Source organism: Anser anser (genome assembly GCF_964211835.1).
Source record: "Anser anser genome assembly, chromosome: 21".
NCBI classification, from domain to species: Eukaryota; Metazoa; Chordata; class Aves; order Anseriformes; family Anatidae; genus Anser; species Anser anser.
The window spans coordinates 12,111,793-12,131,722 of NC_139742.1; the positions used below are offsets into that span (position 1 = coordinate 12,111,793).

The following is a 19,930-nucleotide window of genomic DNA, read 5'->3' on the forward strand; positions in this document are numbered from 1 at the left end:
TTCACTGAACTTAAACGCCTCTCTGACTGCAGGTCTTTAAAGTGATCTTAAAAACTAATGAAAAAATGCACAAATTAGAATAAAAATTGATTTCTTCCCCCACGTCCTACAAGCTGGAATAGGACGGTGTGAAATATACTTCAAAATTTATGATTCAGGTTATATGAAATAATTTCACAGTTAACTTCTGTCTGCAATTGCTGAAGAAATGGTTCTGGTTATCTACATTTGCAGCAGTACAAATAATCAGAACCCTTGAATGCCAGACAGACTCCTGTGCATGCAGGATAAAGGGAAGTGAAAAGCAATATATGAAAATTCAAGTTTACGTTTCAACAAAAGCTCAAGTGCATTTAAGAATGAATAATTATTTAGAGAAGCTGTCATTTATGCTTAGACCTATCAGTAAAAAGGAAATAATCATTTAAAGTCATTTAAAGAGGTGCTCTTTCACAAGTGAAGCCGGAATTTGAGAGTTATGATGAGAAACAATGCATTACACACAACTTTCAGCAAATTCTTTGTTAGTTTACAATCCTGTAAATCGATCTGGCATCGGATACGTATTTCTGTATGCGCGAACCACTTGGAACTTGGCTGTATTCTTGCTGTCACGCTAGGCAGGACGCACGGTACACCAAATTCAATATTTCAGTTACTGAGCTTTAGGGAAGGACGGAGAGAATATCGGAGTCTACATGGAAACAGTATACCCTTCTCCAGTTGTTTCCTGATCTTGTCAAATCTTCATTTAATTGCAAACAAGTTGATTCTCAGCTAACCTATGCTATCTTGCATCAAGATTTTACGCAAATAAATAAGTATAAAAAGAGGCAGAGATTATAAATTAGGGCAGACAAATCCGTATCTAGACTCATGCCTGCAAAGAGCATTCTATCAATATAGTGAAATGCTAATCTCCTAATTAACAACCTAATTAGGTAATTATGGCTTTGCAGAGGGATGCCTAAATGAAATATGACAACATGGTCACCTCTTTATATGGCACCTGTGGGCCTTTTCAGCTGTCACTGCAAAGAGTGCAATATCAATTTGAACAGATGACAAAGTGTTGTCATTTTTCATTCTGATATTGTACTGAATGGTTTGGATAGAAACAGTTTAGAGAAGCGGCATCTTGCCTGTTTTTTTTTTTTTCCTAATCTAAATATGTGCAAACACTTTGCTTAATTTTTAATGGCTATGATTATGCTTATTTTTCCATACTGGCTAGCAAGCATTCCCTGTCACACATTACATCTGCACCGTCAGACTGTAATGACCCCCCACGCTGGAATCACTAGGGCCTGTTTCCCCAGCCTGTGTTTGGGAGAATTTATTATCCAGAAAAAATACAATTATTTGAATTCATTTTTAGGACTGTTGATTTTAAAATAACAAACCAAACCAGGATACCTTCGAAACAACAGATTGCAATTTCCTTTTTATTTCTATTCCTGATGAACACCCTGTCCAGAAATGGGGAGCAGCAGCCGCTGCCTGTGGGTCAGGGAGGCTGACTGCACGTCTGCTTGCGCAGAGAGCTGGAAGGAATGCTTTCAGCAACAGCACAGCACTTCTACATGAAACCACAGCTTATCACTCACTTGCCTAAAACACTAAAAGCCGATTTGTTAAGCTTTAATATTCCTAGGATGCATGTATATAACATCTACTTGCAAACAGAAGGCTGGAAGCACAGGCTCAAGCTGCTCAAATACTACACTGCAGTTTCCATTCCGGCTCTTCGCATCATAGCATTCAGGAGCCTAAAAAACCAATGATCTTTCAAACGCTTTCACTGATACTATTTAACACGCATCCTGTACAAACATCAGCCTTCAACAAAAAATGACCAAAATAGAAAGCTTCAACATTTTCCCCTTTTTTGGCCTGTATAATACTGGGAGACAGAAAGAGGCTTTCTAAGGCCGCCGCCAAGCCCTTCAGGCTGTTGTGAAGGGACGCAGCTCTGCCTGGATGTTCCTGAGCAAGGCTCGCTACCTGTGCCTCCACCACAAGCAGCGTGTGAGCACAGAGGGACGGCGCTGTTCGTGAGCCGCCCGTGTCCCGCTCGCAGAGCTGCTTTGTATAAAGCCTGCCTGCAGGTGCTGAAGCCAAACTTGTCTCAAAGGTGTTCCAAGCACAGGGAGGTCTGCAGCCTTACCAATCGTGCTCTGGGTCGACTCAGCGCAAAGACCGAGACCTGCTGCACCTACGGTCACCCCACAGGACCTTCAGAAGAGCCTCGGAGCCACAAACACGCCTGCCGCTCCCCGATGCTGACGTGCGGCTGGAGCCCGTCAGCTTCCCGACCGCACGACACCCACCTGCACTGCTCTGAGCCAATTCACCAGTCTGCTGTCAGAACTGCGCTGCTGCTACGCAACCGCACCGCCAGATTTTTCACTGGAGGTAGCATGTCCCCTCCGAGTATCCGACACAGGATTACGGGATTCTGCGTCATTCACAGAACGACAATTCAGAGCTACACTCAGAGTTCCCATCTTAAAACAGGACTAGCAAAAAAAAATAACATGTATATATATATATATCTATCTCAGATGCTACCAACTGTATATTCATCTTCACTGGATAACTTATTTTTGTAGTTTAGTCTGAACTGGAATATTTTAATGCTTTTCAAACATAACATAACTCTTTCTTTCTGTAACGGTTCTCCAGACATAGATTTTCAACAAAACAATCACATTTCAGCCCCAGAAAACGTGACCCTAGATTACCAAGACATTACCTTAAAAGTATTTTATACGAAGTGTTCATTTTGTATACATCAACCCTAAGAGTACACCCAGAAAGGTAGACTCGAAATGTAGCCGGTAAAGCTAGCCACCAACACAACTTCCTGCAATGCACACACTTGATGGTAAACAGGGAGTGAAAGAGAGAGAAGTAGTCTACTAGAACTTAATTCCAACAACTTTTAAGAACTCCACTTCCCTACATGTATATTTAAGATTAAAAACAGTAATTCCTGGCACCTTTCCTCTACACCCCCAGTTTAGTTTAGCAATACCACTCTAATTCCCGTCTACAGTTGTTCTCATCTGAGGTAAAACTCGAATGACAAGTCAGTGTTTATTTTCTTCTTTCACATATTCTATAGTGTTTATTTGTTTAATGGAAGTATAAATCAAAAGAAGTTGAATGAAAAACAGCATTTTTTCACTTTGTTGCCACTCTACTTCTCGCTGCACAAACATTTTTATGGCATAAAAACGCAGTTTTGAACATGCATGATCATAATCTTATTTTTTCAGAGTGTAACAGACTGCAAGCTGCTTCTGACTTGCACACATGCTCATGAGCAAAACATCTGCTTAAAAAACTTCCACGACATCAAGCCTCTTTGGTACTCCATGTCAAATGTAACTGGACAGGTACACACTGGTTCAGCCATCGATGAGTATCTCCCTTTTCTCTGGCTTTTAATTTTTGTCTTGACAAATTTTTGGTCTTTCTTCTTCACCACCAGACAAAGCGTAACATGTTTAAGAACCTTTGCTCTGCTTTCAGAGTACGCGATTTAGAGAGCACATCTCAAGCAAAAAGGAAACGAGGCAGGGATTACGTTTGTGTTGTCTTGTACAAGAGACTTGCAGACAACGAACCGCTAGGTCTCACAGCTGGATAAAGCTTCTCAGCACACACAGTGAACGTTAGAACGCATACTGGGATCTCTGTCACAAGTGCAGAACAGAAAGTCTTCATCTGGCCACTTCTGGCAAATGGAGAACTGCTGCTAGCAAGACAACAAACTCACCGCAAGGCGTATCTCAAACATAATGCAGCGTCACAACCACAAATTACCGCAGCACCAAACGATAACCGCTTGTAGTGCTGATGGCACTGCGGTAGCACTCTGTGCTACGAGGACCAGCACCGTTACCGTCTGCTTCTGCAGCCCTACACCGCAGCAGTGTTGGCCTGCCCCTTCCTGGGGCAGGCAGGCAGGGCCTGAAGGCAGCCTCAGCCCTGCCACCACCTTCCCAGCGGGTGACACTCGGTCCCCCGGGCAAAGGCAGCACAGAGCTGCCCGTGGGGAGCAGCTGGGCCTGCCCCGGGGCGCACGGCCTGCACCCTACTTACTTCTTGTCCTGCTCGTGAGCGTAAGCGGCCTTTTGCAGCTGTACGTGCTGGTCTACTTCTCACAGAACTCTGAAAGGCTGGGAGACCTGCGCTACAGACGGCACGGCGTGGGTCATGCCGCCAAGCTGCTTAAACTTCTGAAGCCTTTGTTGAGCAAGAGGAAAAGCTGCACAGTGAGCCGGCTGTCAGGTTTGTCATTCCTTGCAGCCGGGTGACACAGTTAGACGGAGCCCCTCCACTGCTCCTAACGCACCACCGGGGTTATTTCGGCACAGGTCCGCGCCTGGGCAGCGATCTCGACGTTTTAACCTAACCCAAAGAAGCGCCCGCGAGCAGCTCTGCTCTGAGCCTGATGCACCAGCAGAGCTTAACTGCGCAGCGGGCCTCTGCCCGCCAGCCCCGACACGCAGAGCGCGCAGCGATGCCCTCAGAAGGCCCCGGGTGGGCTCCGCCGCTGCCCGACCCGAGGCCGCCGCCCTGCCTCCGCCCTGCCTCCACCGCGGACGCCGGCGCCCCCCGGGCCCCCAGCGGCGCTCGGCCCGCGCCCGCAGCAACGCGCCGGGACCGCGAGCCCCGGCAGGGCCGGGCAGGGCAGGGCAGGGCCGGCCCCCGCCCGCCGCGCTCCCGGCAGCGCCGCGCCCCCGGGGACCCGCCGCGGACCGTGGCTGGAGGCCACCGAGGCCGGGCGGCGCCGGGCACGCACCGCGCCCCCCGCTCTGCTCCGCACTTACGGGCCGGGCCGGGCCGGGCCGGGCTGCGCCGCTCCGCGGGGCCGCGCCGGGCCGGGCACCGCCGCCTGCTCCCCGCGGCGGGCCGGGGCCGGGGCCGGGGCCGGGGCCTGGCCGGGCCGGGGACGCGGCGGCAGCGCAGAGCTGGGCCGCGCCGCGACCCGGAAGCGCCGCCCCCGGATGTGACGATGGCGGCGGCGGCTCCGCCGAGCGCGTGCGTGCGTCAGGGGCCGCGGTGGCGGCGCCCCCGGGCGCGGCGGGGACACGGGACGGGGCCGCCTCCGGCCCTCAGCCCCGGGCCCCGGGCCCCGGCCCCCAGCCCCCAGCCCCGGGCCCCGGGCCCCGGCCCCGCGCGGAGCCGCCGCTGTGGCGCCGCAGGGCTGCGATGAAGGCCGGGCGCCGTGCGGCTGGAGGGGCCGGGCCCGCCCCCGAGGCAGGTGCTGCCGAGCGGCTCGGGCTGCCCCGTGACGCGCCCGCATCCCCCAGGGAGGCGCGTGCTTAGGGACACGGAGCGGGAGCGGTCACAAACCAAGCACCGCCCCTGACACAGCTCCGTGAGGTCTTTTGTGAGGAAAGCCCCGGTAGTTCCCATGTTCAGCCGCGCTTACTGCAAATAGAGGTAACGCTTTCCCGACTGAGGGTGTACCAGTTTATTCCCAAACCCTCTACGTTTTGCTTGTTTGACCTGTCAACACTACAGGGTATTGATATCTGTATTATGATTTCTAAACCTTCCACATAGCACTTGATATACAAGCGTAAACGTGTTGCATTTAGACGAACAGAACTTGCAAACCCCTGTATTTAACAATTCTGGTACTGTTTGAAAACACAAGAAATGTTGGACTGGGTTAGCCCAGCGTTCCCTCTGACTCATATTTTCTCTCCAGCAGACTACAGCAGATGCTGTTTTGGAGCGGGCAGATGAGCCTGGCCACTCTCGGCGGTCCATGTGCTTCAAACTCGCAGACTGTCCAGGACTGGAGATGTTCACGAGTCCTTTTAGCACACGTTTTCCTTTTGTACCTGTCCATGGCCAGCTGGCCAGGCATTTCTGCAGTTGCTTTTTAAACTTGTCAACGCAGCCTGCCTCCACCATCTCCTGTGGCAATAACGAGACAACATTGGTTAGTTTCTCAGCAAACCATGACCTAGCAGTCTTTAAACAGCCGTACACTTCGACAAAAAGCAGGCTTTAAAAAGGATGCTACAGGATGGCTGTGAAAAGAATTAGAGTGCCACCAAAGGCTCTGGTGTGAAGATGTTTGTGTGATCCTGCGAAGGCCGGATAACAGAGCCTGGCATCAGTGGCCAACTGAAGGCAAGGAACTGAAACTGCTCTAGCAAATGACAGACAATAGGTAGCATAAGGCCATGACCAAGGGGAAAGCAGAGCCCAGAGAGTCATTCTCCAGCCGTCACCTCATGCTGTAATTACCTGACTCAGCCTGATAAACTAGTAGAAAAAGTAACCCCGAAGATGAGCTTTCCGATGATTTAGTGAAGCAAACTGGACCACCGTGGGGCGAGATCAGCACCAGAGCTGGCACAGGGGGAGCAAGGCAGCAGCGTCCTGTTCATTTCAGTGCCAGCTAGCCATTGGAATCGCTCAGCTGTTCTGTGAAACTTCGCCCTCAGTGGACAAATGCAAACGGGTTTGTGAAATATTCAAAATAATAATCATAAAAAAGATGTCTGGAGTAGCGCTTTTAATAAAGCTGGATGACACTAAGAACACATTTGTTTAGACCAGAAAATGCCACAGTAATCGAGATAGAAGATAATTAGAATTTGAGTAAATGCGCTAATCGCTTGGAGAAACGGTAAAAGCCTGGTTATGTTCCCCAGAAATAACCCGCGACGGCTAAACACAGCCCGCGTGAGACGTGGTTGAGCCCCAAGTCAAAGGGATGACATCCAGGTTACGGTCCTGAGTGAAGGTGCGATGACGGCGGTGTCAGCCGTGATTGAGAGAAGAGGCGAGCGGGAGCCGAGGGGAAGGATTAAGAGCTCCGGTGAGCCGCATGGAGCCGAGCTGTCAGCCACACGTCCGGGAACGTCAGAGAGACGCGGACGAGGCTTGAGTTTGGACAGGGCTCCTTGCAGCCGAACCCAAACCACCACGCACCCCCGGGACGGCCACCGGAGCTCGGCTCGCGCCGTGCCGCGCTGTGGGAGGCGAGAAGGGACCGCGCGGGGCAGGTGGGTGACAGCGGCGGGGCCGGGCCGAGAGCGGCTGCTGCGCGCTTCGCTTCGTGCTGTCACGGCCAGCGCCGGTCTGCGGGAGGACGGGCGGGCGGCGGGAGCCGGGCCTCGGGGAGCCTCGGGGGGCCTCGGGGAGCCTCGGGGGGCCTCGGGGAGCCTCGGGGGGCCTCGGCCTCGCCGCCCCCAGCGGCCCCCCCGGCCCGGCCCGGCCCGGCGGCCTCGGGCCCCTCGGCGGGCGCCGAGGCCTCGGCCGCGCGTTCCCATAGCAACGGGGGCGGGGCCGGAGCGGCGCTCGGCCCGGGCACGTGACCGTTCGAACGGCCCAATCGCAAGTTTCTCGGCCTGGGGGGCGGGACCTCCCGGGGGCGGGCTGCTCGGGCCCCGCCCCGCCCGCTCTGAGTGGCCGCGGCCGCCGCCGGCGCCCGCCCCCGCGCGCTCCGATTGGCCGCCGGGCCCGCCGCTCCCGCCCCGCCCCGCCCCCGGGGAGCGCCGCCGCGGCCCGGCCCGGCGGGAGCCGCGACCCCGCGGAGCCGCAGCCGGAGCCGGAGCCGGGCACGGCGGCGGCGGCCACGCCCGGCGGGGCGGGGCGGGGCGGGGCGGGGCGGGCGGCGGGCGGCGGGCAGGGGCGGGGCGGGGGCGGGGCGCGGCGGGCCCACGTCCCTGCCGGCGGCCGCGGCGCTGCTCACAGGGTGACACGTCTGCGGGGTGAGTGAGTGGCGTTGGCAGGCTGTCAATCCCTCACGGAGCGGCCATCAAACACCATAAAACACACACCGGCACCGCGCCGCCGGCCCCATAAATCCCGGCCGGCTGGTATTTTTGCACATTGCTTTGCAGAGAGTAATTAATTTTTTTACAGTTCTTTCCCCTTTATTTCCGCTCTTTTCTTTGCGCGAGTCCAAACTTTTGATCGCTGCTGTTTCCCCCCGTTGCACAGACTTGGGACCATTTGTTATTTTTGGGGGGAGGGCAATTAATTTTTTTTCCCTCTGTGATTGTGTTTTCCTGGCTTTTTTTTATGTTGCAATTTGGGGGTGGGGGTGCTCGCTCGGTTTGTTGTGGTTTTTGCTGTTTGCCACCCTCCTAACTTCTTCGGGATTTGCAAGCAAGTTTTTTGATTTTGTGTTTTTTGTGTTTTTTTTTTCTTTTTTCATCTTTTTGCAAAGAAGATTTTTGCACAAGTGGGGAAAGACATAAAAAGCAACAATAAAAATAAAAAGGGGAAAAAAAAAAAAGCTTTGGAGGAAGATTGTACCAAGGAAAGAAAACTGCAAAGAAACCTTATCAAGTCATTTATCCCAGCCACAGATATGATGATGATGAAAGAAGACTGTAACTAAAGAAGAGAGTGATTTACTGCGCTGGAAAGGAGAAGAGAGTGGAATAAACTGCTGAGACCCGGTCCAAACACAGATACTGATTTTTTGTTGTTGTTGTCGATCTGGTTTTTGCCTTTTTTATTTATTTCTCTTTTCGCGCGCGTGTGTGCGAGGACAGAGCGAGGAGTCAGGAACTGAGACTGACTTCGGGAGCCGGAGACCTATTCGCCTTTTCCTCCCGCAGCCCCCGCTCCGCTCCCCGCCGGCGGCGCAGCCCGCTCGCCCGCCGCTCCGCCCGGCAGCATCGATCGGGCTGCGGCGGAGGCCGGCATGGACGAGCAGTCCAGGATGCTGCAGACTCTGGCCGGCGTGAACCTGGCCGGCCACTCGGTGCAGGGGGGCATGGCTCTGCCTCCTCCCCACGGACACGAAGGGGCAGACGGCGACGGCAGGAAGCAGGACATCGGGGACATCCTCCATCAGATCATGACCATCACTGACCAAAGCCTGGATGAGGCACAAGCAAAGTTGGTTTCGTCTAATTAAACCTTGTCTTGTTGTGTGTGTGGGTTTTGTTCCTCTCCTCCCCGCTCCTCCGCGGAGAGCCGGCGTCTCACCGGCAGAGCAACTCCCGAGCGCTGTAGCAGAGATCGCAAGCAGCCGAGGCCGAACCAGAGTCGCTGTTTAATGATTTTTGTTGTTGTTGTTCCGATAAAATAAATAGAGACCCGCGCGGTGCTGGGGCCGCGTGCCGCGCCGCCCGGCTCGGCTGCAGCCCGGCGCTGTCGGGGCGTCTCAGCCCGGCTCGGCCGCGGTCCCCGTCCCGGTCCCGGTCCCGGTCCCGGTCCCCGCGGCTCCGCCGGGCCCCGTAACTTTGTGGCCCGGCCGCCCCCTGCCCCGGGCGGCGGCAGACGAGCGGCAAAGCCGCCGGCAGGTCGGTGCCGGGGAAGCCCGCGCCGCCCCAGCCGCAGTCCTACCGAACAAAGGCCGCCGGCGCCCAAGTTGCCCCCGTCCCCCATAAATCAGCCGCCGGCCGCGGCCCCGCGCTGATTTACGCTGCCCGCAGGTGAGCCGCGGGGCCCCGCGCCGCCCGGGCCCGCTGTCACGGCGCCGGCCGCGGTGATGGATGGCGGCGGCGGCGCGGCGGCCCGGGGCCCCGGCGCGGCTCGGCACGGCTCGGCCCGGCCCGGCCCCGCGGCGCGGCCTCCCCCGGCCCGGAGCGGCGGCCCCTCGGCCTGGCGCGGCGGCGGGCGCCATGTTCGGCCGCTAACGGCTCTCTGTGCTCTCTTGCAGGAAGCACGCGCTCAACTGCCACAGGATGAAGCCCGCGCTCTTCAGCGTCCTCTGCGAGATCAAGGAGAAAACAGGTAAGGGGCGCCGCAGCCATCTTGGGCCGCCGCCGGCTCCGCCGCGGGAGCGCCCGGCCCGGCCCGGTCCGGCCCCGCGCGGCGCGGAGCGGAGCGGGGCGGAGGGGCCCCGGCCCCTGCCCGCGGCTCTCCCCGTGCCGGGCCGCTCCGTGCCGGGCCGCTCCGTGCCGGGCCCGCCCGCGGAGCCGTGCCCGGCGCTGCCCCAGGTGCGGCGGGGCCGCAAAGTTTGCGAGCGGGTGCGGCGGTCACGGTCGGGCAGGGCGCGCCGCGCTGCCGGGGAGAAAGGACGGGAACAAACCAAACCAAAAAGAACCCAAAGTAAAAGCCCGGCAGCGGAGCGCGGGAGCACGGGAAGTGCGCTGCTAGGAAGAAGCTAAAGAATAAGAAAGTGACGGACGCTTTGACCCCAAATTTCTGTAGAGTGCAGCAAAGCTTTAGTTGTTCTCCGGCGATGACACTTTAAATGTCAAAAATCTTACTCTCAAGTGTACAAAAATATAGCATTTTTTCCTGTGCTACATTATTGAGACAGTAATAAATGCTGTACTTTTTCTTAAAGGCATTTTAAATTTTTCTTTTTTGCAAATTTTTGACATCACTGAATTTACAGATAAATTTCTTTTTTGAAGAAGACGATTTTGAAAAGTACTCTGCTTTGCATTATGAGAATAAAAACCTTTTTTTTTTTTCTGATCTGGCTTTAAAAATAAAAATATGCATTGGCTTGCGTTTTTAGCTGTACTTGATATTCAAACACACACAGTCCCCGTAATTGCAAGCTGAACAAATAGGGTTATGTAGACAAAACCTACAAATGTGAAATCGTGCAGTTACCAACTGAGAAGCCCAGAAGTGCGCAGTACTCAGTAAATTATGGTGCTTTATGTCCAAGGGCTTCTTTGCTACCGGGGATCCACTTCAGTTTCTGCTGACAGCTAAGCACTAGGGTATTGACTGTGTTGTGAATATTAAGATTGATTCTGCTTTATATTGCATTATATTACCAGGGATAAGGGGAATGATCCCCCCTTCTGCCCTCCCTCCCCCCGTGCCTGTGTTTTGCCTCGATCAGTTCACAGTCCCTTTCTGTCCTTCTTGGTTTGTGTTTGTTTTCTGTCTTTCTCTAAACTTTCTGCCTGTCCTGCTCCAGAGCTAACCAAGCAACCTGCCCTTGATGTTCAGACATTTTGCAGCAGGCAAATTTCAATTAAGAAGGCAGGCGTAGGTCCTGCGATCACGTTATTTGCACAGGGCTTAGCCTCGCTGTTTTGAAAGGAAAGTATAGTCAGCCACATGTCAGAGGTGAGTTAAGAAAAAAAAAAACAAGTCTTTTCAGAAGCGGGGATTACTGGCAGAGGGGGCTTTGGTGAGGCCACTGCTGTTGCAGAAGCGAGAGGGAACCTGACAGGAGATTTTGGGATTTGAAATGTTTTTGGGTGTTTCGGTGAAATGTGCGAGTTGAGAAAAATCCTGCCTTTGTGCTCCAAGTAGTCGAGCCAAGTTTGCAAGTTATCTCTTTGGTAAAATAGCTGAGAACCAACAAAGAGCGAAGACGTCTGTCTGCCCAAAGGCAGGATCCTGCCAGCCCCAGCAGCACAGGAGAGACAGGATTAATGCACCGAGTGATTGATGGAGATGAATCCACACCCCCACCAAAAACTGTTCCCGCAGGGGGACGTTCACTCAGGGTCTCCCAGTTGAGTTGAAATGTCTGTACAGACTTCAGTCAGTGTGCTACAGCAAAGATAACGTGAAGATAAATTCTAGCTTATTTTCTATAAACTGTTTTCGTAGGAAACAGCTCGAACAATTCTGAACTGGAAGGGTAAACAGTCCGAGATGCAATTAAAGCAGAAGCTCTCCCTTCCCCCCCCCATTGCTCTGCATTGTCTTGTGGTCCAAGTACTTAAATCTGGCTGCAGCTGGCTCATGCTCTGGAATTTGATTCTTTTTAATCAGAACCAAAGTTTACCTTGGTGCTGGCAGTGGGAATTACTGTGATGGCTTTCCCGCTACCTTCTGTGAGGAGGAAGAGAGGTGAGAAGGGAGACTGGAGCCTATACGTGAAGTGCAATTGCAGTCATGTCTATTCTGAAATAAGTAATGCAATATTTAAGTCATTTTTATATTGAATTATGTATTTTTTTTATATTTTAGTAGTTTTCAGTACAGTCAGCAAGACCGGTAGCGAGACAATACGTGGAGGAATCCCCAGTTTAGGTAGAGCAACTCTGTCACTTTCCGGCAAGGGTTAATGAATGCATCACATTTTTCGAAGCCTTTCTCTCCGTCGCACTTAGGGTTAGGAGCTCACGAGTTTTTTTGCGTGAGATATTTACCATGTATAAAGCAAATCACTGAGCTTACTGAATTTAGCCTGACATTTCTTTTTTAACGTTTTAACATTTAAAAAAGTGCTGCATAATGCATTTAAGAGCCTTGCAGATATTAATAGATATGTGCATTCTTAGAGGCAACCACAAGGTAGCATGGTTTTCATAAAGAAACTAACTGCCACTTATTTCTTTAATTAGTTCAAGGAAAAATGATACCCAAAGTTCTACTGAAGCCCCTCTAATAACATACGAAGATATGCAAGTGAGAGTCTGTTGGCTCTATTTTGTTATATTTTACCTGCTCTCTGAGGTGTCGCTTGGAAGTCTTAAAGTTACCTTCCTAAGGCGCACTCACATCTGTTGCATTCCTGCGTATCTGTCTGCCTTGTGCGCCTACCAGGAGGAATCTAAAACTGATCCGTGCCTTTTTTTTTTTTTTTTAATAATCTCTCTTATTTACGGACTAAAAATCCTTCAGATTTGTAATCTGATTAACTCTACATTAGTACGTTGCTATACCTGAGGTACTGGTTTTTCTCATGGAGATAGAAATGAAAATATATTAATTCTTATAGTCTTAAAATGGTTAGGGAATTGCAATTATTTCCCAGTGGAATGACATATTATTACATCCTAGACTGTGTTGATAGATGATTTGTTTTGTCTTTAAGAATCATTGATACGGATAGGCACACGCACTTATAAAAATGTATGAATGCGTGTGCATATATGCACACACGTATGCATGTATTTATTTATTTATTTATATGGGTCCAACAGAAACAATGATAGCTGCCAACCAAACCCTAATTTACTGTCACCACAAACCCTAAATAGCATTCATTTACTAGTAAAGCCTAATGGCATACATGATGGTTTGCCAGATTTGTGGCCTTTGTGAGGCTTATAAGCAGGACTGACTTGGGAAGATCATAAAACTTAATGAACTTCTCGACTGCAGGAGGTGTCCGCAGGGGAAGAGAAAGGCCTGCTTGGCTGGTTGGGCTGGTTGAACTATTTTTTATGTCTAAAGAGAGAGGAGGAAAATGTTCATTAAAAATGTTCTCCCCTCTTGCAGAGTTTTGGTTTAAAGAATGAAAAAAGAAATAGAAAGGCCAGACAAATAGTGAAGTTAACCATGAGGTTAATTTTTTGCGGTTCCCCATGTAAACGAAAACCTTTACTTATTGCTACGACTGCAAATAACCATACAGTGCAATTCTGATGTCTGAAGGGCTGTATCATGCCCTTACGTGTTGCAAAGCTCCTTACTGATGAAAATGGCCCAACTCTTTTAGGAACGCCCCTTGTCGATACGCTGCAAAATCTGTAAACTGCCTGTTAGGTAACTCCTTGGAGAGAGACTTGCTTTTTGCCTTGTCTTCTACAAGAATTTGAAAATATTAACCCTTTTTTTCCACTGTTGTTATTTAAAAGTAGTACCACAGGATTGTTCCCTTACATAAATTCCAACTTTTCACTGTTTATAAACTATTATTTAGTGCCATCAACTTCAAATAATTTGTGATAACATGGAATCCTAACAGGGCGATCTGAACATTAAAGGATTCTAAGGGAACAATGAAATAGCACCGATAGCATACATATATGTGTGTGTGTGTGTGTGTGTATGGTAGCTATTTTCAAAATATCAACAATGATGTTATTGTTATTCAGTTTAGCTATTTAAAATATTTATGTGCTGTCCTGGTGTTTTTTTCAAGGTACTAAATACATATTTCTTATGTACCCTGACTACATAAGGTAGTAATCACTGTGTATTTATGTGTGTACATCTTTTCTTCAGCTTAAATTATTTAGCTTTTGTTTCCTTTCTCATGCTTCAGTGTCCAAATTTTTTCATTGAATCATTGGTTATACTTTTTTTTTTTTTTTTAATTGTCAGCAAATGTATTACAAATGATGACGTGCAGTAGTGTGCTAGGTCATTTACACTGTCCTTATGGCAATGGCACTGCTTTTCTTTGTAAATATCCTACTAGTAAAAATAAATTGGATAAAGTATCTTGTTTGTCATTTGGTCGTCTGGTTCAAACACATTCACAAAATTCTCTCTCTTCGGTGGATTTCCAGCAGGATACTTCTCTGGATAAGAACACAGGCGGTTGTGGTGATAATTTTCATTAGAAAAAATGTGATACTTTGTCTTGCAGAACCTGTAACTACATAGTATCTTTAGACCATAACATTGTTAGTGCTCCTTGCTATATTTAAATAACAATCTTTGCCTTGATTACCAGGATCTGTGTTTCCACATTTTTTTTTTTTTTTTTCTTCCCCTTGCGTAAAGGATAAATTTGGACCTACTTGTCCATACTAATTTAAGTAAGAGCAGGGATTTATTTTATTTTATTTTATAGTTATTTTTCATCTCCTTCATTTTATTTTTGAATTTGATACATTTGCTTGTTTATCTGAAAACAGTAAATTATGTGAGTTACTGTGTGGTTTATTTTAGGATGCTTGCTGTAAGTTAAGGAATTTTTGCATTCAGAGATAAATTATAATAATAGCATATAGTGAATGCAAGAGTCCCTTTTTACAGGATTTAGCCCATTTATCAAGCTCTATTCCTACAGCTTTCAATGAAAAAGTTGTACGATATGGATATTATGCTGTCTTTTTTCAATTTAAATATTGATTTGTGTGAAACATTAATATAATGATATTTGCAGTCTACCGTAGACAAATATAAGCAGAATTAGACATACTAAATTGTTACAAATGTAATACAATATTTAAATGCATATGAAGACTATATTAATAATTATGTGGTAGAGAAAGAGAGTCCAGTTTGTATCTGTTCTCAATTTTAAGACTGTTTTACAGTTCCTTGCACATCATATGTATGATGGTTTGATGAATATTTTTATGAATAATAAGAATGAATACTAAAGCTGTGTACTAATCAGTCAAAATCGGTGGAGAGCTGAGTGTTTTCCTTTTCTTGTATCATTGGTAGAATTAGATGTAGCTGTTTGTATTCCCTGAATTGACACCCTGAGAAGAATGCTTTGTTTGTTTTCTCAGCAGTCATGTTTAATGCTATTCGCTTATCAAGGTGATCAGCATGGTTCAGATAACACATGCCTGACACAGCCTGCCTTTTTTCACCATCATGTTGACCTTTTGTCACATTTGCTTTTCTCTGGTAGGCAATTCATGTCTTTAAGTATGAACGGAGTAAATAATTCACATCAATATTTAATATAAATTATTAAAGTTTCTGTCAGCTCTTATAGTTCATGCTTTTATAAAGTTAGAGTAGTTCATCAGCCAAACAGATGAATTGTGCTTCTCAGCTGGACATTAGAGCTCTTCCATAATGCTGTCTTTACAGTGGAAGTAAACAGGGAATTAAATATGAAAGGAAATGAAGCCTGGTACTTGAATGGTATATATTTTTCAATAATGCACATTCTTTAGAAAGGCTCAAAGTACTAGATAAATATCTATCGTTATTTATTTTGTTACTCTCATACTTCATTTTGCCTTCATGTTGCAAACAGAATCGTAGAAAGCCCCACTGACCCCGGCATTTTCTTCTACTCTTTGTTATTAGCCTTCCGCCTGCGCTCCCGCTCCCTTCTTGGGTTAGGTTGGGTGTACTAGCGTGGTTTTTTTCCCTAATGTTCTTTTTCTGTTTTTAAAGATTGATGGGGAGCACCAAGATGATGAAGTCTGAGGTTTTTTTTAGTCCTTGTTTATAAACTACAGTTTATATTTTGCAAACAAAATGACCTGTGATTGAAAATAGATTCTGAAAATATTTTCTAAAGAAAAATGGTCCGATATCTCATGGTAACAGCTATGATGTATTAATTGCTTCAGGAAGTGGGTAAAAATACCTCGTTTTGCCTAAGAGAATACAGTAAAAATCACTATGCATTTATTTTAATTTTGTACTATTTTAGGTATTTTACTTGGAATTCTTTTGTTTAGGATCAGTTCAGTACATGTTGCACAGTCATACGGGCTGTAACAGTATCTATGAATCACTGGGTACCACGCGTCCTGCAGATCAATCACTTGGAAAGGGGGTGGTTTTGTATCATGTGTTTACAGGTCAAAACCTTTTGCTATACTTAAGTCATGCATCAACATTTAAAGCTAATCTCTTATTCCTCATTGTCCAGCAGGTGGCTTTTTCATATATTATTTAATTTTTGATTACAAGTGGAAATGGAATTTAATAATATTATCCTGATTACATTTTTTTTTAAACGAACAAATTTTCAGTATATCCTGGTACATATGATAGAGCAAATGAAAGCTTCTTGAGATCTTGAAGTATACAATCTAAATTAAGATTCTAAACAGGCATTACAGATGCTGGTAACTTTGGCAATTATCATTTTGTTTGGTGAACAGTAGTAAAACAGTGTGCGGTAAAAGTGTTTAGAGAGAGAGGATAAATAAATTGAACAGTTTTGCAATGCAAAGTGGTTTGTGGTGTTTTTGAGGATTTCTTGGCTCTTGCTTAACTGCTATTGTGAAGCCTGGAGCAGATTTTCCCATTGCTAATGCCCTAGAAGTATTAATTCACTTTGATATGCTAATTAGAGGGCATTATGCAAGAAATGAGATTAAGTGGCAGCATGAAGCCATTTGCCTGTCAGTAAATTGAGAGCTTTAGCATCAGGAGGAGCTTTGTTTTTTCTGAGTTTCTCTTGGTTTTGCATATAAATAAAATTGATTGAAAGGTCTAGAGAAGCTTCTAGAACATTGGTGGTTCTTTTTCTCCTTCTATGATTATTTAAACTTCATGTTAAAGGCTTTCTCTGAATATTAATTGATCTAATGGGAGATACTGAACATGAAGAATTTCATTGTATTCTCAGTTACTGTATCTTAACAAAAGGAAAGTATTAGAATTCTTTGTGTCATCTGATTTTTGTGGTATTATTTTAGATATATCTTACAGCGCTGCATTATAACCTCTTTGACTGCACACTGTTACTGTACTGAAAACTATACCTGCATGGAGGTATTTCTGCCAGTTCTGCTGGTTTTGAGATTTGTATAACGAGGGCCTGAACAGCTGAAGTCAAATGGTCGGCTTGGATTCCTGGGCAATCAGGCCTTGAACATTTATCATCCCTGCTCCGTTACAGGATTTCCCATGATTTCTTATGTAAATCACACGTATATTTTCCTTCATTTAGGAAGGAAGGGGTTGTAATATTGACCATAGATTTTATTCAACTGCCAGAAACTGTGTTAAAATAACATTAAGGGATTGACTTACAGCCATAAGAGCGAGGAAATTTGGAGTTAATAGTTAAACTCTGCCCTTAACTCAACTCATTGAACCTATTTATTAGGGCATATATGATACGTAAGATCACTGTGCTGAGACCTCTGCAGTATTAGGATGCTCCAGGATGACTCAATGACGAGAGTTTCTGATTTAGTTCAAATTTTCCTTTTTTGTGTGTGCGTGTGTTTTTTGTTCAGCCTTGGAATTTCTTTACTACAGTTTTGTGGTTAGTTTGCTTTTTTTTTTTTTTTTTTTATACTGTTTAAAAATATCAGAGAAGTAATTCTGAAAATTGAACAGAAACTTATCGGAAAATAAAAACCAGACCAAACCGAACAAAGCCTCTCTAGTCCTCTTTGCCTGAGTGCTTGCAGAATGTTTGTGTGCTCGCGTGCCCATCTCCTCCACAGATCATTGTCGCAAAGTCAATCAGGGGAGTAGTGCTAGAGTGACAGTGCTTGTTATGAGCCCCAATAGTTATTTAAAAGAAAGGAAAAAGGATAAAAAAATGCCCCAGAGCTCTGTGCGGGGGCTGTTCGTACTAGCTGCACATGGTCTCCCTGATCCTGGCAGCTGAAGTCTATCACTGTTGGGAAATTTTTAACGTGAACCACATAAGACACAAACCACAGCAGTTTCTCCAGAGCCACAGGGGTTTTTGCGTCGCTGCAGTGCAACTGGCGTGCGTGCCCGCCGCGGGCCTCTGCCTGACACCGCTGCCATCAGCGGCCAGGGCAGCGAGCGGCTCTCTGCCGGGGCGCCCTGCTCGTCCTCCACGGGCGCCTCGTGGCCAGCCTGTGGACCTGGCGGGTTTTAGTCCCCGGGAGCTCCTGAGCCAGTTGGCCCAAAGAATCTGGTCAGGACTTCATCACCCAAAAACTGAAAGTTAGGAACCATTTTGATGCCGGGAAGAGCAAAACAGTGCCTTTTCAGGCACAAAGTCAGTTTTTCTCTCAGCAAGCAGAGGAGAGCATCACCCGTCTCCAGTTGTTTATTTTGAGTTTGAAATTTTTGAGGAAAAGAACTAAATAATTAAAACATTTGGGGGCCAACCTTAACTTCCTCGGTACTGATACACCCCCAATGGCGTTAATTCTGGTGGAGAGGGTACCTGGAGGGAAAAGCCTGGGATTTCTGGTTTGAATCCTGGTGCTACTGTTGACTTGAGAAGAAAATTTTCTCCTCTCAACTGAGTGAGGAGAGATGCAGTTACCTGAGCAGGAGCAAACGCAGGCCTTGCCGGCCATCTCACTGAAGTTCATTGAGAAGCACTCAAATTTTACCTTCTTTGTCTCACTTCTGTCTGTAGAATGAGAATATTATCTATCAGAAATTTCTGTGAGTTTGTGTTAAACTGGCGTTACATGCTGAAAATTTTATCAAGTATTGAGTATAATTAAAATTGCAATATAAGAATATAATCTTTAAGAACTATTTGCAGTGTCCGCTTTATATTCAAATTAACGGTGCGCCTAAGTGAGGTCTTACCTCCTGCAGATGAACAGATTAGACTTTGCTTAGACTTCTGGCTTTCTTTGCTTTAATTAGCAATGTTTGCATTTTTAATCCATGGTTAGACCTCTAGCAAAAGGCTATCAGGGTTTTCTGACTGTAGTTACTTTGTTTAGTACAGCGGACCATTTGCTCACTGTAGATGGGGATCACTGTTTTTCTTTAGTGATAACTTCGCAGACGCAATTACCCACTTGAAAGGGTATTTAAAGCGCTGCTTTCATATATTTGTTGATTAAAGAAGGAAGTGTGCTTTTAGCGAACATTTGTAATTACACAACACCAAAATGTTTGCTTATTTCTTTTATGTGAGATCCTGGTTGCATGATTAACTGTTGCTAGTAAAACAAGTTACAGTCGATTGTGCAATGATTCTTATTTGACTTCAAGGATGTATTTATTACCATTTTTGAACAAATTATACTAACATGAAAAGTTGTGGAAATGATTGTGCACTAGATAAGGTGATACATTACAGGAGTGGTTGGGTTTATGGAGCTTTATGCCGAGGTTTTCTCAGAAATTATAGCACAGTCCTGTCACTATAAAACCTGGTGATACAGTTGGTAATAACATGCAGTGGAGGTATTTTTAGGTTTTCACTTGTTATTCAAATAGAGTGGGAACTATCAGTTTTTCTATCTCATATTTCTTTCCTTTGTTGTGGGGGGGAAAATTCCCAAGGAACGCAGAGCAGAATCGTGGGGTGTCGAGAGCCCGGGCCCCGGCCGGGGCAGAGGCAGAGGCTGTCCCACCACGCGCGGCGCAGGGTCGGGCGCACGGCTCTCGTGTGGGACGGGGGAAATCCGCCGGCCTTCGCAGCTGAGAATTTTTTTGTGAATTATTTCTGACTTCCTCTCCACTTGTTAGGGCAGTGACGTGATATCGATATGGAGCTTGGGAGCTTATTGACTTGTTGGTTCTTGACCTTTTGACTGTGACCAACTATAGAAATTGAATGTCTGAAAATTAAATGATAGTCTCCATATACATAAATTCTTGGATGTCAGTGTATTACATGAACTAATTTCGGTTTACCTAAATTTATGGCATTTTGTGCTCAATAAAGGAA

General features: G+C 47.2%; 2 protein-coding genes across 21 annotated transcripts in view; one reads left to right on the top strand and one right to left on the bottom strand.

Moving 5' to 3' along the window:
• The window catches only part of MAPKAP1 (MAPK associated protein 1), a 106,904-nt gene extending 101,919 nt beyond the window's left edge, over positions 1 to 4,985 (bottom strand). For 2 of the 10 annotated variants that reach the window (XM_083807251.1, XM_083807249.1), the window contains exon 1: positions 4,111 to 4,515. The gene's annotated coding sequence lies outside the window, so the exon portion shown is untranslated. Of the gene's footprint in view, positions 1 to 4,110; positions 4,516 to 4,841 lie in introns of those variants that run through there. The other 8 variants (XM_083807248.1, XM_083807256.1, XM_083807252.1 and 5 more) reach the window with 7 other exon arrangements.
• Positions 4,986 to 5,053: 68 nt separating this feature from the next.
• PBX3 (PBX homeobox 3) overlaps positions 5,054 to 19,930 on the top strand; it is a 114,829-nt gene continuing 99,952 nt past the window's right edge. For 3 of the 11 annotated variants that reach the window (XM_083807271.1, XM_083807278.1, XM_083807272.1), the window contains exons 1-3: positions 5,054 to 5,457; positions 5,732 to 7,040; positions 9,656 to 9,729. In XM_083807271.1, the coding sequence (XP_083663397.1) occupies positions 6,784 to 7,040; positions 9,656 to 9,729 (331 nt within the window). In that variant the 5' untranslated portion in view covers positions 5,054 to 5,457; positions 5,732 to 6,783. Of the gene's footprint in view, positions 5,458 to 5,728; positions 7,041 to 7,682; positions 9,429 to 9,655; positions 9,730 to 19,930 lie in introns of those variants that run through there. The other 8 variants (XM_083807279.1, XM_083807273.1, XM_083807274.1 and 5 more) reach the window with 7 other exon arrangements.